This window comes from Mustela nigripes, chromosome 14 (assembly GCF_022355385.1).
Source record: "Mustela nigripes isolate SB6536 chromosome 14, MUSNIG.SB6536, whole genome shotgun sequence".
NCBI lineage: Eukaryota > Metazoa > Chordata > Mammalia > Carnivora > Mustelidae > Mustela > Mustela nigripes.
In genome coordinates this window covers 102,276,504-102,288,937 of record NC_081570.1, presented here as the reverse complement: position 1 = coordinate 102,288,937, position 12,434 = coordinate 102,276,504, and the positions used below count along the sequence as shown (strand labels likewise).

Genomic DNA, 12,434 nt, shown 5'->3' with positions numbered 1-12,434 from the left:
AAAAGAAAGAAAAGAGGAAGAAAGGAAAAGGGAAGAAAAGAAAAACTGGGGGAAAAGAGAAGGCATTAATATGGAGAGCATTGTGTAGGTATGAACTTTAAAGAGCAGCTCTGAATTATCTGAAGTGAGAGGAAGGTGATGAGGAGAGAGGTTGGAAGTGTGAAGAGAACAAGCCCCATAAGTGAGCAGAATCAAAGACAGGCTGGATTCATGTAAAGTGTAAACTCAGTGGATGAGAAGTAGGGGCCAAGATAAATTATAGGAGGTGAAAAGAGCAGCAGGAGCAGAGGGAAGAAAGGCTAGAAACAAACAAACTAAAATCAGATGAAGAAGCCAAGGCGAGCAATAGGACCAGGTGAAAAAAATTAAAATTTTTTAATCTCCTTTTTTTTTTTTTTTTAAAAAAGGCAAAACCTCACAGAATTGTAAGAAAAGAGGCAAGGATCTCACAGAAAGCAAAGATGCATGTAGAGTCATTATGAAAACTAAATGTGTTTTCTGTTTAGCTTGGTTGCTTTGTGGATCTGGAACCATTTTGACATGTGGAAATATTCATTTTGATGTGCCTAAAGTGTATTGATTATGGTAATTGTTTTTTCTGTGTTAGCTGCAGTCCATTGTGATTTCCTATGGGCTACTGTAATTGCTTTTTAACCTGCCCTGTTGGCTAATTTGGTTTGGGGGAGTCAGAGTGACCTCTGCACGTCAGCCTCACTAGAATCACAAGGCGGGAGTAGCAGAGTCCAGTCAAAGGAGGGAGACTTAGAAAGATGGGGTTGTGCGCCTGTACCTCAGAGAGGAGCCCATGCGGGCTTGTGGGCACTGAGGGAACATAAAAAGGAACGTTGTTGGTTTTACCACTGATGAAGCCGGGGACCTTCTTCTGATCCAGGCTGTGTGGAAGAGATCAACGGACAAAGCCCTAACGCTCGTTATATTGAATTTCCTAAATTCATATAGGACCTCAGAAGGAGAGAAACCACTTCCTGATCTGTTGTCATGGTCCCTATGCTCTGCCTGCCTTCCTTCCTTCTTCCTTCCTTGCTTCCTTTCTTTTTTTAGATTATATTTATTTATTTGAGAGAGAGAGAGAGGGAGAATGAGTGCAAGCAGGGGGAGGGGAAGAGGGAGAGAAACAAACAGACTCCCCGCTAAACAGGGAGCCTGATGGCAGGGCTCGATCCCAGGAACCTGAGATCATAACCAAAGCCACAGTCAGACACTTAGCTGACTGAGCCATCCAGGTGGCCCCTATGCTTTTCCCTTTCCATTCATTATTCTGTTGCTGTTTTCTTTAAATTAAAGGGGTTCTCAGATTCCTTAATAACATGCCGTTCATATTTGGGGATTGCCTAATCAGATAGGCCAAATATGTTTTCTATCTGTATCAGGATTGCTGCTGAGATCTGTGACTATCCCTGAGATTATACATTAGTATTTATGTTTGTGGTGTAAATCACCAATCAAAAAAGGAAAACGATCCTGGTTTGAAAAAAAGTCACAGTGGACCTCACAGTGAGGTCCCTGATAGGATCAGTCTTTCACTATTTTGTCCTTCATCAGGTCAGATATTAATGAATATATATTCTAATCAACAGCTAATGTTTATTGAGCTCTACTGTCAAGTACTCTGCTTGGTTATCTCATTTAATCCTTGAAACAGTCCTGTAAAGTAAGCATCATCATGACCCCCAACTCCAGACAGAGGCTCAGAAAAGTAGGAAGCTGGGCCTGTGATGGCTCATCCTGTAGCTGGTGGAGCTGTGCTGTAAGCTCAGGTAGTCTGACTCCTGGGTCTGGGCTCTGATCCTCTAAACTGATGACGAACTGATTTCATTGTGATTTTTCTATTGCTATAAAACTATCCCGGTCATAGTGCCCTCTTCTTGAGATCATTCCCTTATTCAATAAATATTTACACTTGATCTTAGCCTAAAGGTCAAGAAATGATTACTTATTCAATAAATATTTCTTGAGCTCTGGGCAGCTGTAGTGGGGATTAGAAATTAAGAACAAAACAGACAAGCTCTCAAACTTATTTTTTAGCAGGAGAGAAAACAACATACAATTAAATAAACAAATGAAATAAAATAATTTGATTAGGACTAATACTAGAAAGAAAAGAAATAGGATATGTGGAAAAGAATAAAAGGGAGGGGTGCCTGGTTGGCTCATTCAGAACAGCATATGACTCTTGATCTTGGGGTTATGAGTTCAAGCCCTGCATTGGGGGTAGAGATTTCTTGGTTGGGGGAAAAAGGAAAGAATAAGAGGGAGAAACCAACTTTGGAGAGTATGTTTAGGGAACACTTCTCTGAGGAGGTGATATTTAAGCTTAGACCCGAAATAAAGGAACCAAGGTGTTAGAGGTATGGGAGAAACATTCTAGTAGACCAGAGGAAGTATCTCCACAGACCTAACTCCCTGCCTCAGATGTTTGACCTGTAAGCTATCCAGGATACATGATTTCACTGTCTTTATAGTCTTGCAGAGAGAGAGTCAACAGTTTATTTCAATGTTCTAATGTAGTTTAAATGATCTTACATATGTTCAACAAGAAAAGAATTAAAAATCACTGCTACTATTTCTGATCTTGTGAACATCTTAGTGCATTTCCTTCAAATCAGTTTTTAAGCTAATATCTCTTCTTTGTCTTCCACGTACAAGGCTCTAGGCTACAAGTTTTGCATGCATCATTTTATTCTCTCTTCAAACAACTCCAGGAGTAGGCAGTTGTTTTAAAGTGAAAACACAAGGGTGAAGAGGTCAAGTAACCTGTCCGGGCACATGCAGCTGGTCAGGATGGAATCTGACCCCAGAACTGCCTGACGAGAGTCCCCACTCTAACCACCGTGGCTTCTCCTTGGCGTGAGTGCAGGTTATATGTATTTTCCCCCAAATTTATATCCTGCTGTTTTGTCTTCTATTTTTCCACATCATTAAATATTGACAGGTTTTTTTTTTTTATTCCTTGTTGTCTGTCTCATGCTATACAGACTGAGCGTTCTTTCCTTTTACCTATTCCCATGATTCCAAAGGTGTGCTTTCTGTGTTTAAATCCAGTAGTGATCATCTTTTAACGAAGACCACCCACTGAGAACAAATAGAGGCTATTTATTCAGAGCTTGCTACAGCAGGGAAAACCTCCACCATCCCTTGGATTTCGTGTTTCATGTTTCAAAGAGACTTGAAGGGGAGCATAGAGGCTTTGTGGTGGCAAAAGGGAAGATTCAGGTATGCTCTGATTTGAGGTTGTTGCCACAGGGAGGCTGGAGGCTGGCCAACTAGAAGGGAGACTCTTATGTGATTAGTTTGGGGAGTATATGTGACTTTCCCTGGTTGGTCCTGAGTTGGAGGAAGCAAAGACAAAGAGTCAGGGACTTGGCACTCATTCACAGAGTCTAAACCATTCCAGGCCAGAGGAGTTGAAATCAGTGTCACATAATGAATGAACCTCTAGCTGTATAGACAATGCATCTTGAGCACCTTTTTTTTTTTTTTTTTTAAAGTAGACTCCATGCGTAGCACGGAGTTCAGTGTGGGGCCTGAACTCAGGAACCTGAGATCAAGACCCAAGCTGAGATCAAGAATCGGGAGCTTGGAGCGCACCTAGGTGGCTGTCAGTTAGGCCTCCGCTCTTGGTTTTAGCTCAGGTTGTAATCTCAGGGGTTGGGTTGTGAGATCAAGCCCTGCCTTGGGCTCTGTGCTCAGAGTCTGCTGAAAGATTCTCACCTTCTGCCCTACCCGCATGCTCACGCCCTCTCTCTCTCTCTCTCAAATAAATCTTTAAAAAAAAGGCGGGGTGGGGGTCGCTTAACTGACTGAGCGACCCAGGCGCCCCTTGAACACCTTTCTGAAAAATGATATACCATTTTAGAATTCTGTTCCCTGCCTAGCTACTGTGATTTGAAGGGTTATGAGATTTTAGACACTGTGCTAAGCACCATACATGCCTTGTCTCAGTTTATCTCCACAACAAGAGTATGGGGTAAATATTATTATTCCCATTTTACAGTAAGAAAGTTGCCTATGATAGAATTGTATGATTTACACAAAGTAACACAAAATGAGTGTCAGAGTTGGGATTTGAAACTGGCCTATCCCCAAAGCCCGTGCTCTTAAATGAGTGCTATGCTGAATCTCTCGTGCTCGCTCTCAATCTCTCTCTCTCTGTCTCTCTCACACACACACACAGCCCAGCTACATGAGTATTTGAGGGGCTATATGAAAACATAACTAATGTTCAGAGGTTTTCTTTAATAAATAAAATGTGTTACTTCCATACAAAAGAAGTGTCAAGGAGTTGCTTTTAAACCTATTGCTTATTCTAAACTTCAGAACATTTATCAGCATTTCTTAGGAAATATACATGGAACTATTTTATGACACAAACAAATATTAGTTTCATTAACTAACAACCATAACTTGCTTTTGACCAGGAAGTACTGAATATATATTCACCAGACTTGTCTCCCCGGGACTTCTGAGTTATTATAAAAGATAATTTTGAATCAAATTTAATACAAATAATATTAATGTAAATATATAAACTTGAATCAAAATTTCCCCCTATGTGACTATTCAAAAGAACCTGCTATGAAATCATATAAATTCCTTAGGTTCTATAACTGTAGTACAGGAATGTTCTTATGCAGCTATTAAAAAATTCTGTTAATGAAGACCACCTAGAAACATGGGAAATATCTATTAGGTTAACATAAAAGATAGTATGCATATTATACTGCAGTTATGTAAAATTATACATCCACATAGACAAGAACAAAGACTGGAAGGTAATTTGCAAAAAGGAAAATAATTGCAAAATAATGAAGGATCTTTCAAATTTTTTCAAAATGCTCTCCAGTGTTTTACTATATTAAAGTAGCTAGTTTGGATGCTAGACAGCTTTATTAAGCAGACCAGTAGCCTGTGGACGATAATTCACAAGGGAAATAAGAAGATCTCTGCCAGTTTTTTGAGAACCACTCCTTAACCGGGTATAAGAGGTTTTCCTCTCCATAACAATGGAGAATAATTTTCCTTCTCTGTTTTGAAAAGCTGTTATTTTTCCACTCAAAATGTACCATTTCATGTAAATATTCACGTTGACTTTCACGCAGCTGCTTTCACAGGAGGAACCTTAAACTCCTTTGATCAAGAAGTGATAGCAATTTATTCTCTTTTTATTAGCAAGTGTAAACTTGGAATCAAGTGTAAACTCCCCAGCCAAGCATTAAAGACTTAAATCTTAAGTCTTAAATAAAAGACTTAAAATCTCCTGTCTCTCCCTAGTAATACTTCAGGAGAAAGTTTTCTCCATCAAGACTGCTCTGTAATGGTTAATTCTTCCCTTGTTTGATGTACCTCATTGAGATCCAACACTACAAATTTTATATATGAGATTAAAATAATGGTAAACGAACTCCTATATTCTAATATTTTTGGCTCGCATCTTTATTTTTTAATAAAATATTTTTTATGGGATAAAATTCAGGTCTCCTCTGTTCTTTTTCCCAGAACCATTTTCCTCCCTCCTTCTCTGGAGATGGCTACAATCATGGATTTGGGGAGGAGCTTCCAGAATCTTATTATACTTACACATGCAGCTGTAAACAATATATTTTCCTGTGTACTTTTAAGGTTTATGTGTCAGTGTACTCTACATGTCTCTCTCCTACAACTTGATATTTTTTTCATTCAACGTTGTTTTTGAGATCTCTCTGTACTTTACTGATAAATACGTTCATTTAAGCTCCTCATGGCATATTAATTGTACTGTGATTGCAATTTACTGGAAAACGAAGGAGCCTCTTCCAGAAAGATCTTGTTACTCCCCTTATGACAGGGAGGAAAAACTCTTGCCTGAAGAGCTTTCTGCCATCTTTGATTTGCAGGGTGGGGTGGAGTGGCTTTCAAGTGTGAGCACAAGCGCCGAAGTAAAAAGCATCTGGTCACAGCTCGGCTAATGTGTGCTGACTGGGTGAGGGAATGAGGAGTGGTTTTAAAATACAATTATGCTTCGAGCATATGCTCTTTGAGATACCATTCCTCCCTCCCAGCAAGATCCTGTCACACAGTGTTGATGGCTGTATTCTTCTGCTATGGAAGAAACAGAACTAGAGTAGACAAATGTCTCTTTGGCATTAGTCCGATACATAGATAAAGACTTGGGTCTCAACATTCCCTCTGTAGTTGGTGAACATTTGTTGAACACCAACAGCGAAATAGGCACAGAAAATGCAGCTGCTTGCAAGATCATTTCAGTATAAGCAGGAGCCTTGCTGAGCTTTTCTGTCTTTTATTAAAGGTCCACACACGTTCCTGTCGGGGAGGATCAAGTCCAGCACATGGAGCTTGTGCAGGGGCTAGCACGAGAGTTTAACAAGAAGTATGGCGAGTTCTTCCCGGTGCCCAGGTCCATTCTGAGTAAGTAACAAACACAGCACTGTTAAATCAGGCCAGTTTCCAAGACGGGATTGGATAATGGACTGGGGCTTGGAATTTCCTTGGGACTAAACTTGGCTTTCTTGTGGACTGGCTTCAGGATTTGGAACTAGGATCCCCATCTTTTTCTGTCCTGTGGGACAGGCAGATCTCATTACATTATTGAATAAAATAGCCAAAAGAGTTTGAAAAGTATGGGAAAGACTAAAAATGAAAAATAATCAAATTCATTAAATTATGTAACACACACATGTATGTGTATTGGTAAATTATATAATACTTTATATAGACTTTATATATATTTTATATATTTATAAATATATATTTTATATATATAAATATATACTTTATATATATTTTATAAAGACTAAAAATGAAAAATAATCATTTTCATTGTAAAGCATTATATAATTTACCAATTATATTTCTTTAGTAAATTATGTTATATTGAATATATATTAATAAAGCAATGTATTAATATTATATTAAATATTAATATAGTAACCTATGCAATACTTTATAATGAATTATATATGATATATACATATATTCTTCCCTATTTTATGGATGGAGAAACTAAGGCTTGGCAAGGCTAATTTTGCATCCAAGTCACATATCAAGTTAATGGCAAAGATCTGATTCCAAAGCCATTGGACCTTGCCTTCCCTAGTCACAAGAAAAAAAAGTCATAAGAAGGAGAACTGCTGAATCACCAGGTTGATAAAACAAGAAGGAGTTGATCATTCTCACACCCTCTTTTCTTAAATGCCCAACACTGATAGGAGGTATAATCCCCCCACTGGATCTGAAGCCTCACCAGCATCTGGGAGACTACACAAGTTTGGAAGGTTCTGGAGGAAAGAAACTGTGTTTCTCTATCAACATTTTGGTAGGGATGTAGATTTGTGGCAGGGGCAGAGATCATTGAGCCTAAGCACTGTCCATCTTTATTAAACTGACAACATTTTATAGGCATATAACATGGGCCCAGTATATGAGTTCAGAAGCATAAGGCAGGTAAAAATTTCTAAGCTATTCCAGTAATTCACACAAACAAAAAATGGGCCTACCATGCATTGAAATAAAGCTTCTTTTAGCAATAAGTAATAGTTTAATGTTCTTGCCTATTATTATTTTACCTATTTCAACATAGCCATAAAACAGACAATTATTAATAACACTGGTTTATAAAGCACAGCTTAACATCTTGATTCTATCAGAGCAATAACCAAGTCGTGTGTGTGTGTGTGTGTGTGTGTGTGTTGGTATACACTTACATAACTGTGGTAAAGAAATGAAAGGATTGCCATAGATTGTTAAAATTTGTTGGGGGGAGGAAGGGCAGTGTTCTAGGCAGAGGGTAATTAGCTCACAGAGATGAGCAGAGAGGAAAGGAGAGAGGAGAGGAAAGACATAGACCAGACTTCTTAGAAAGGTATGCACGGCTAACACGCAGAAGGATTTCATTTGTCTAAGATTAAACATTGTATGTATATGGAAGCATTAAAAGATGCATGAAAATATGATCAACCAAATGTTAACAGTTTTATTACATGTTTCAGGTGATCTTTATTTTCATGCTTATATAAATGGCTTGAATTTTTCACAATGGGTATTTCCTATTTTTATAATCAGATAAAAATAATAAGGTCATATGACAAGAAATAATAAGTGTTGGCGGGAATGTGGAGAAAGAAGAACCCTCGAGCACTGTTGGTGGGAATGCAGACTGGTGCAGCCACTGTGGGAAACAGCACGGAGAGTCTTCAAAAAATTAGAAATAGAAATACCCTGTGATCGGGTAATTCCACTACTGGCTATGAAAACACTAACTCAAAAAGATATGTGCACCCCTGTGTTTATTGCAGCATGATTTACAATAGCCAAGATACAGAAGCAACGTAAATATCCATCAGCAGGTGATGGATAAGGGAGCTGTGCTATTTAGACACATGCTCAATCATATATGCTCAACCATAGAAAAAGATGAGGTTGTGCCATCCGAGGCAACACGGGTGGACCTAGAGGGTGAGTCAGACTGAGAAAGACAAATATCATATCTCATTTACGAGTGGAATCTTAAAAGAGTGAGAATAAATAAACAAAAAGCAGAATCAGACCTGTAAAAACAGAGAGCAAACTGATAGTTGCCAGAGGGGAAGAGGGGGGTTAGACAAAATGGGTGAAGGGGAGAGGAAAGTACAGGCTTCCAGTTATGAATGAGTAAGTCACGGGAATAAAAGGCACATAAAAGCCACAGCATAAGGAATATAGTCAGGGTGGTAGCATTGTAGGTGATGGACAGTAGCTACATGTGTGGTGAACAGAACATAATGTATAAATTTGTCAAATCAGTGTTGCACACTGAGATTGGAGTAACAAGGTGTGTCAGCCGTACTCGTTTATAATAAAAAAATAATAATAATAATAATAATAAAGCCCTTTGGTCCCCTTGGCACTTTCTAAGATCTAGACACTGACATTCCTGGTGTGATGTTTTCTGATCCTGTTCTTGTCTTCTGGCTTTGGTGTCGGTGTGCATCTGCTGGCGTTGTTCTCTAGCATCCATGAAGAAGGTAAAATCCCTCCGTGATCCTTCTGTCAAAATGTCTAAATCAGACCCTGATAAACTGGCCACGGTCAGGATAACAGACAGCCCTGAGGAGATCGTGCAGAAATTCCGCAAGGCTATGACAGACTTCACATCGGAGGTGACCTACGACCCAACTCGCCGAGCCGGGGTCTCCAACCTGGTGGCCATTCACGCAGCGGTGGCCAGCCTCCCCATAGAGGAAGCGGTCCAGCAGGGTGCAGGCCTGGACACGGCTCGCTACAAGCTGCTGGTGGCCGACGCCGTGATTCAGCGGTTTGCTCCCATCAAGAGGGAGATTGAGAAACTGAAGATGGACCGGGGCCATCTAGAGAAGGTTTTACAGATGGGATCCACTAAAGCCAAAGAACTAGCCCACCCCGTGTGCCAGGAGGTGAAGAAATTGGTGGGGTTTCTATAGGAAGCTTCCCCGCATGGCAGAAAGGTTGTTATGTCTTGAGGCCTGTGCACTCCTAATTAATAAAGGCAGCTTTCCTCCCAAATGAAAAATGATGGGCTTGGAGACATTTAGTTCTGGTACACAGGATTATTGGCTTCATATGATCAATAAGAATTTGTAACTTTCCAATAGAGCGGCGTTCTAAATCCTGTCAGCAAATGCTGTGGCCAAGAAAGAAAGAAGGCCTGACTCTCTGAATCCTGAATTATTTGAGGCACACGCCTCACCCTGAGTTTAGGTACACAGATGTGACTGAGGTGTAATTTGGCAAATAATGATATCATTTGTCTCTCCTTCTGGAGTACCTACTATTAGGGGTGCTCACTTTATGTGTCCCAGCCCTTTCAAATGTTTTCGTTTTGTTTTGTTTTGAAGTAATCTCTACATCCAACGTGGGGCTCAAACTCACCACCTGGAGATCAAGAGTCTCACGCTCCACTGACTGAGCCAGCCCCTTTGTCCCAACCCTTTTAAAAAGTAGTACTTAGATTCTTAGACTTATAATCCTTGGGATGTCGTTTGGACCCATTTGTGTTGAGACCTTATAAAAATAAATTGATTATTATAGTTCATTTGTCACTGAGATAGTACCTGTCTAAGTGTATTAAGTTGTTTAACTTGTCCCTGATGAAACCACACTGACTATCCCAGTAAGTATAGTTTTGTTTTGTTTAATTCAGAAATACATGATACTATCTTCTTTTTTCTTTTTTGAAGATTTTATTTTTTTATTTATTTGACAGATAGAGATCACAAGGCAGGCAGAGAGAGAGGAGGAAGCAGGCCCCCTGCTGAGCAGAGAGCCCGATGCAGGGCTCGATCCCAGGACCCTGGGATCATGACCTGAGCCGATGGCAGAGGCTTTAACCCACTGAGCCCCCCAGAAACCCCATGATACTATCTTCTGAGAAGGTTCCGTGATTTCAGCTTGATTGATTTACAAGAGCCTAGGTTCCAGGATCCTGTTTGTAGTTAAATACTTCTTTGCCTTCGCTCCCAGTTCAACATCACCAGCCCCTGGGAAATGTACCAGGGGATTGGCATCTTACCCCCCAGGAAATCGAGGCCCAGAGAATACATTACCTTGTGCAGCGTCTATCACTCAGTAAGAAGCAAGTCCAAGATTAAAACCTTCACTCCTTTAAGAGTGCTGTTTTTCCCATTAGCACAGAACCATAAAGAGCAGGATCTATGGGACTCCAAACATTCTTATTTTGAACATGAATACTTGATATACAAGACCTGAACTGTAGCACTGTTCATATCGGTAATTCAACCCATAGCTGCCTGCTTTAAATCTGGATTCAGCCAACCTTGGTCGTATTTGCTTCTCGGAATCCCCAAAGCAGATCCCAAGTTCTGTCTCCTAATCTTCTCAAGGCAGAGACTCTTCGAAGTATCCTGCCAGACCACCATAGTAATGAGGCCTGACATTGCAGATTCTCCCGATGAGTGGAAGCTTCTCACCTCCCCTCTACCTCAGCCCCTTTGAGTAATAATGAGTCACTCTAAAACCTAGCTTCTCTGCACTTTCTGAATATGGAAATGACAATCCTGACTTACCACAGCAGGATCTGTTAGCAAGCTTGATTTTGTAGGGGAAATTGCTTGTAAGTTTTTTTGTCAGTGGGTACCATGATCATAAGGGACTAGAATGTTGGGCAAAGAATTTGTTTAAAGGTTTATTTATTTATTTATTGGGGGGAGGGGGGAGAGAAAGCGCAGGGGGAGGGTCAGAGGGAGAGGAAGAAGGGGAGAACCTCAAGCAGGCCCCTTTCTGAGCGCAGAACCTGACGCAGGGCTCGATCCCATGACCCTGAGATCATGACCCGAGCTGAAATCAAGAATCCGAAGCTTAACCGACTGAGCCACCCAGATGCCCCACAAAGAATTTTTGTTCATGTTCCTTAAGGAAAGGAAGTAGAGTAGTCCTTTTATCAGAACAGATATAAGTACACGAAACACTGCATCCCGGAATCTACCCCAGGTAGATTATCTTGGAATGTGATATCTATAGTCCTAGAGCCTCTTTGGGCATAGTTCCTCCAGGGCTCTTTTCCCCCCCTTTAAAAGAAACCCAAGTGTGAATGCTAGAAAATGACAAAATTAAAGATGGATCTATCAAACCAATTGTTTGTGTCTGTGTATTATTTTTTAATCTGCTTGCCACACCTTTCATCCACAGAACTAAAGGTGCCATGGAAAGAATCTCTGTGGAGAAAAACTAGGGGACTAGGATGACTTTCAAGGAGCAAAGCCCTCACAGTGAATGTGGGCTTGTGACTGACCATCCTGCTCTGGTTTTCTTTGCAAGTGACCTGAGGGCTCCTCAGGTCCAAAATGCACAGCCATGACTGAGAGACTTGCCAGTGACCTCAGGAAGTTGGTAAATGAGCCAAGATGAGAACCTAGATGTCTTTTCCCTCCTTGTCACCTACCTACAGGCCTCAGCCCAATCTTTTCATTGAGAGGAAGAATCAGAGAGACATCAAACTTGTGGCCCACCTCAAAAGGTGATTTTGTCATTTTCCATATGTTTTGTGGAGAGTTGAAATGGTGAAAGATATTTCACATGGCAGTAACCATGGCCAGGTAACTCAGTGTTCTTTAGCTCTACAAGCTGACAAACCGTATTTCAAACCCATTCTGACAGACCATCACTTGGAACACATGGGAGTATCTTATGCTATGTAGGAACCTCATAAACATGTCTCTAAATAGTGTCTGAAAATGGGCTAGAGGTTTCTGTTAAAGTGTGGGTTGTTTGTTTTTCAGAAATCGTAAAGATGCTGATCCCCACACACTAAATAACACTGTTGAGTTTTCACATGAATCAGGCACCCTACCAAATGTCTTAGAATGTTAGAATGTGGTTTTCCACGTGCAGTTCCCTGCCCTGCAGTGTGACCATGACCAGGCAAATTCCCTGGCTCTCCCCAG

General features: G+C 40.5%; 1 protein-coding gene across 1 annotated transcript in view; it reads left to right on the top strand.

Annotated features, from left to right (window-relative positions):
- The window catches only part of WARS2 (tryptophanyl tRNA synthetase 2, mitochondrial), a 93,860-nt gene extending 83,783 nt beyond the window's left edge, over positions 1 to 10,077 (top strand). The window contains exons 5-6 of the mRNA XM_059375886.1: positions 6,308 to 6,426; positions 9,007 to 10,077. Coding sequence (XP_059231869.1) covers positions 6,308 to 6,426; positions 9,007 to 9,455 — 568 coding nt within the window. The 3' untranslated portion in view covers positions 9,456 to 10,077. The remainder of the gene's footprint in view (positions 1 to 6,307; positions 6,427 to 9,006) is intronic.
- The last annotated feature ends 2,357 nt before the right edge of the window (positions 10,078 to 12,434 follow it).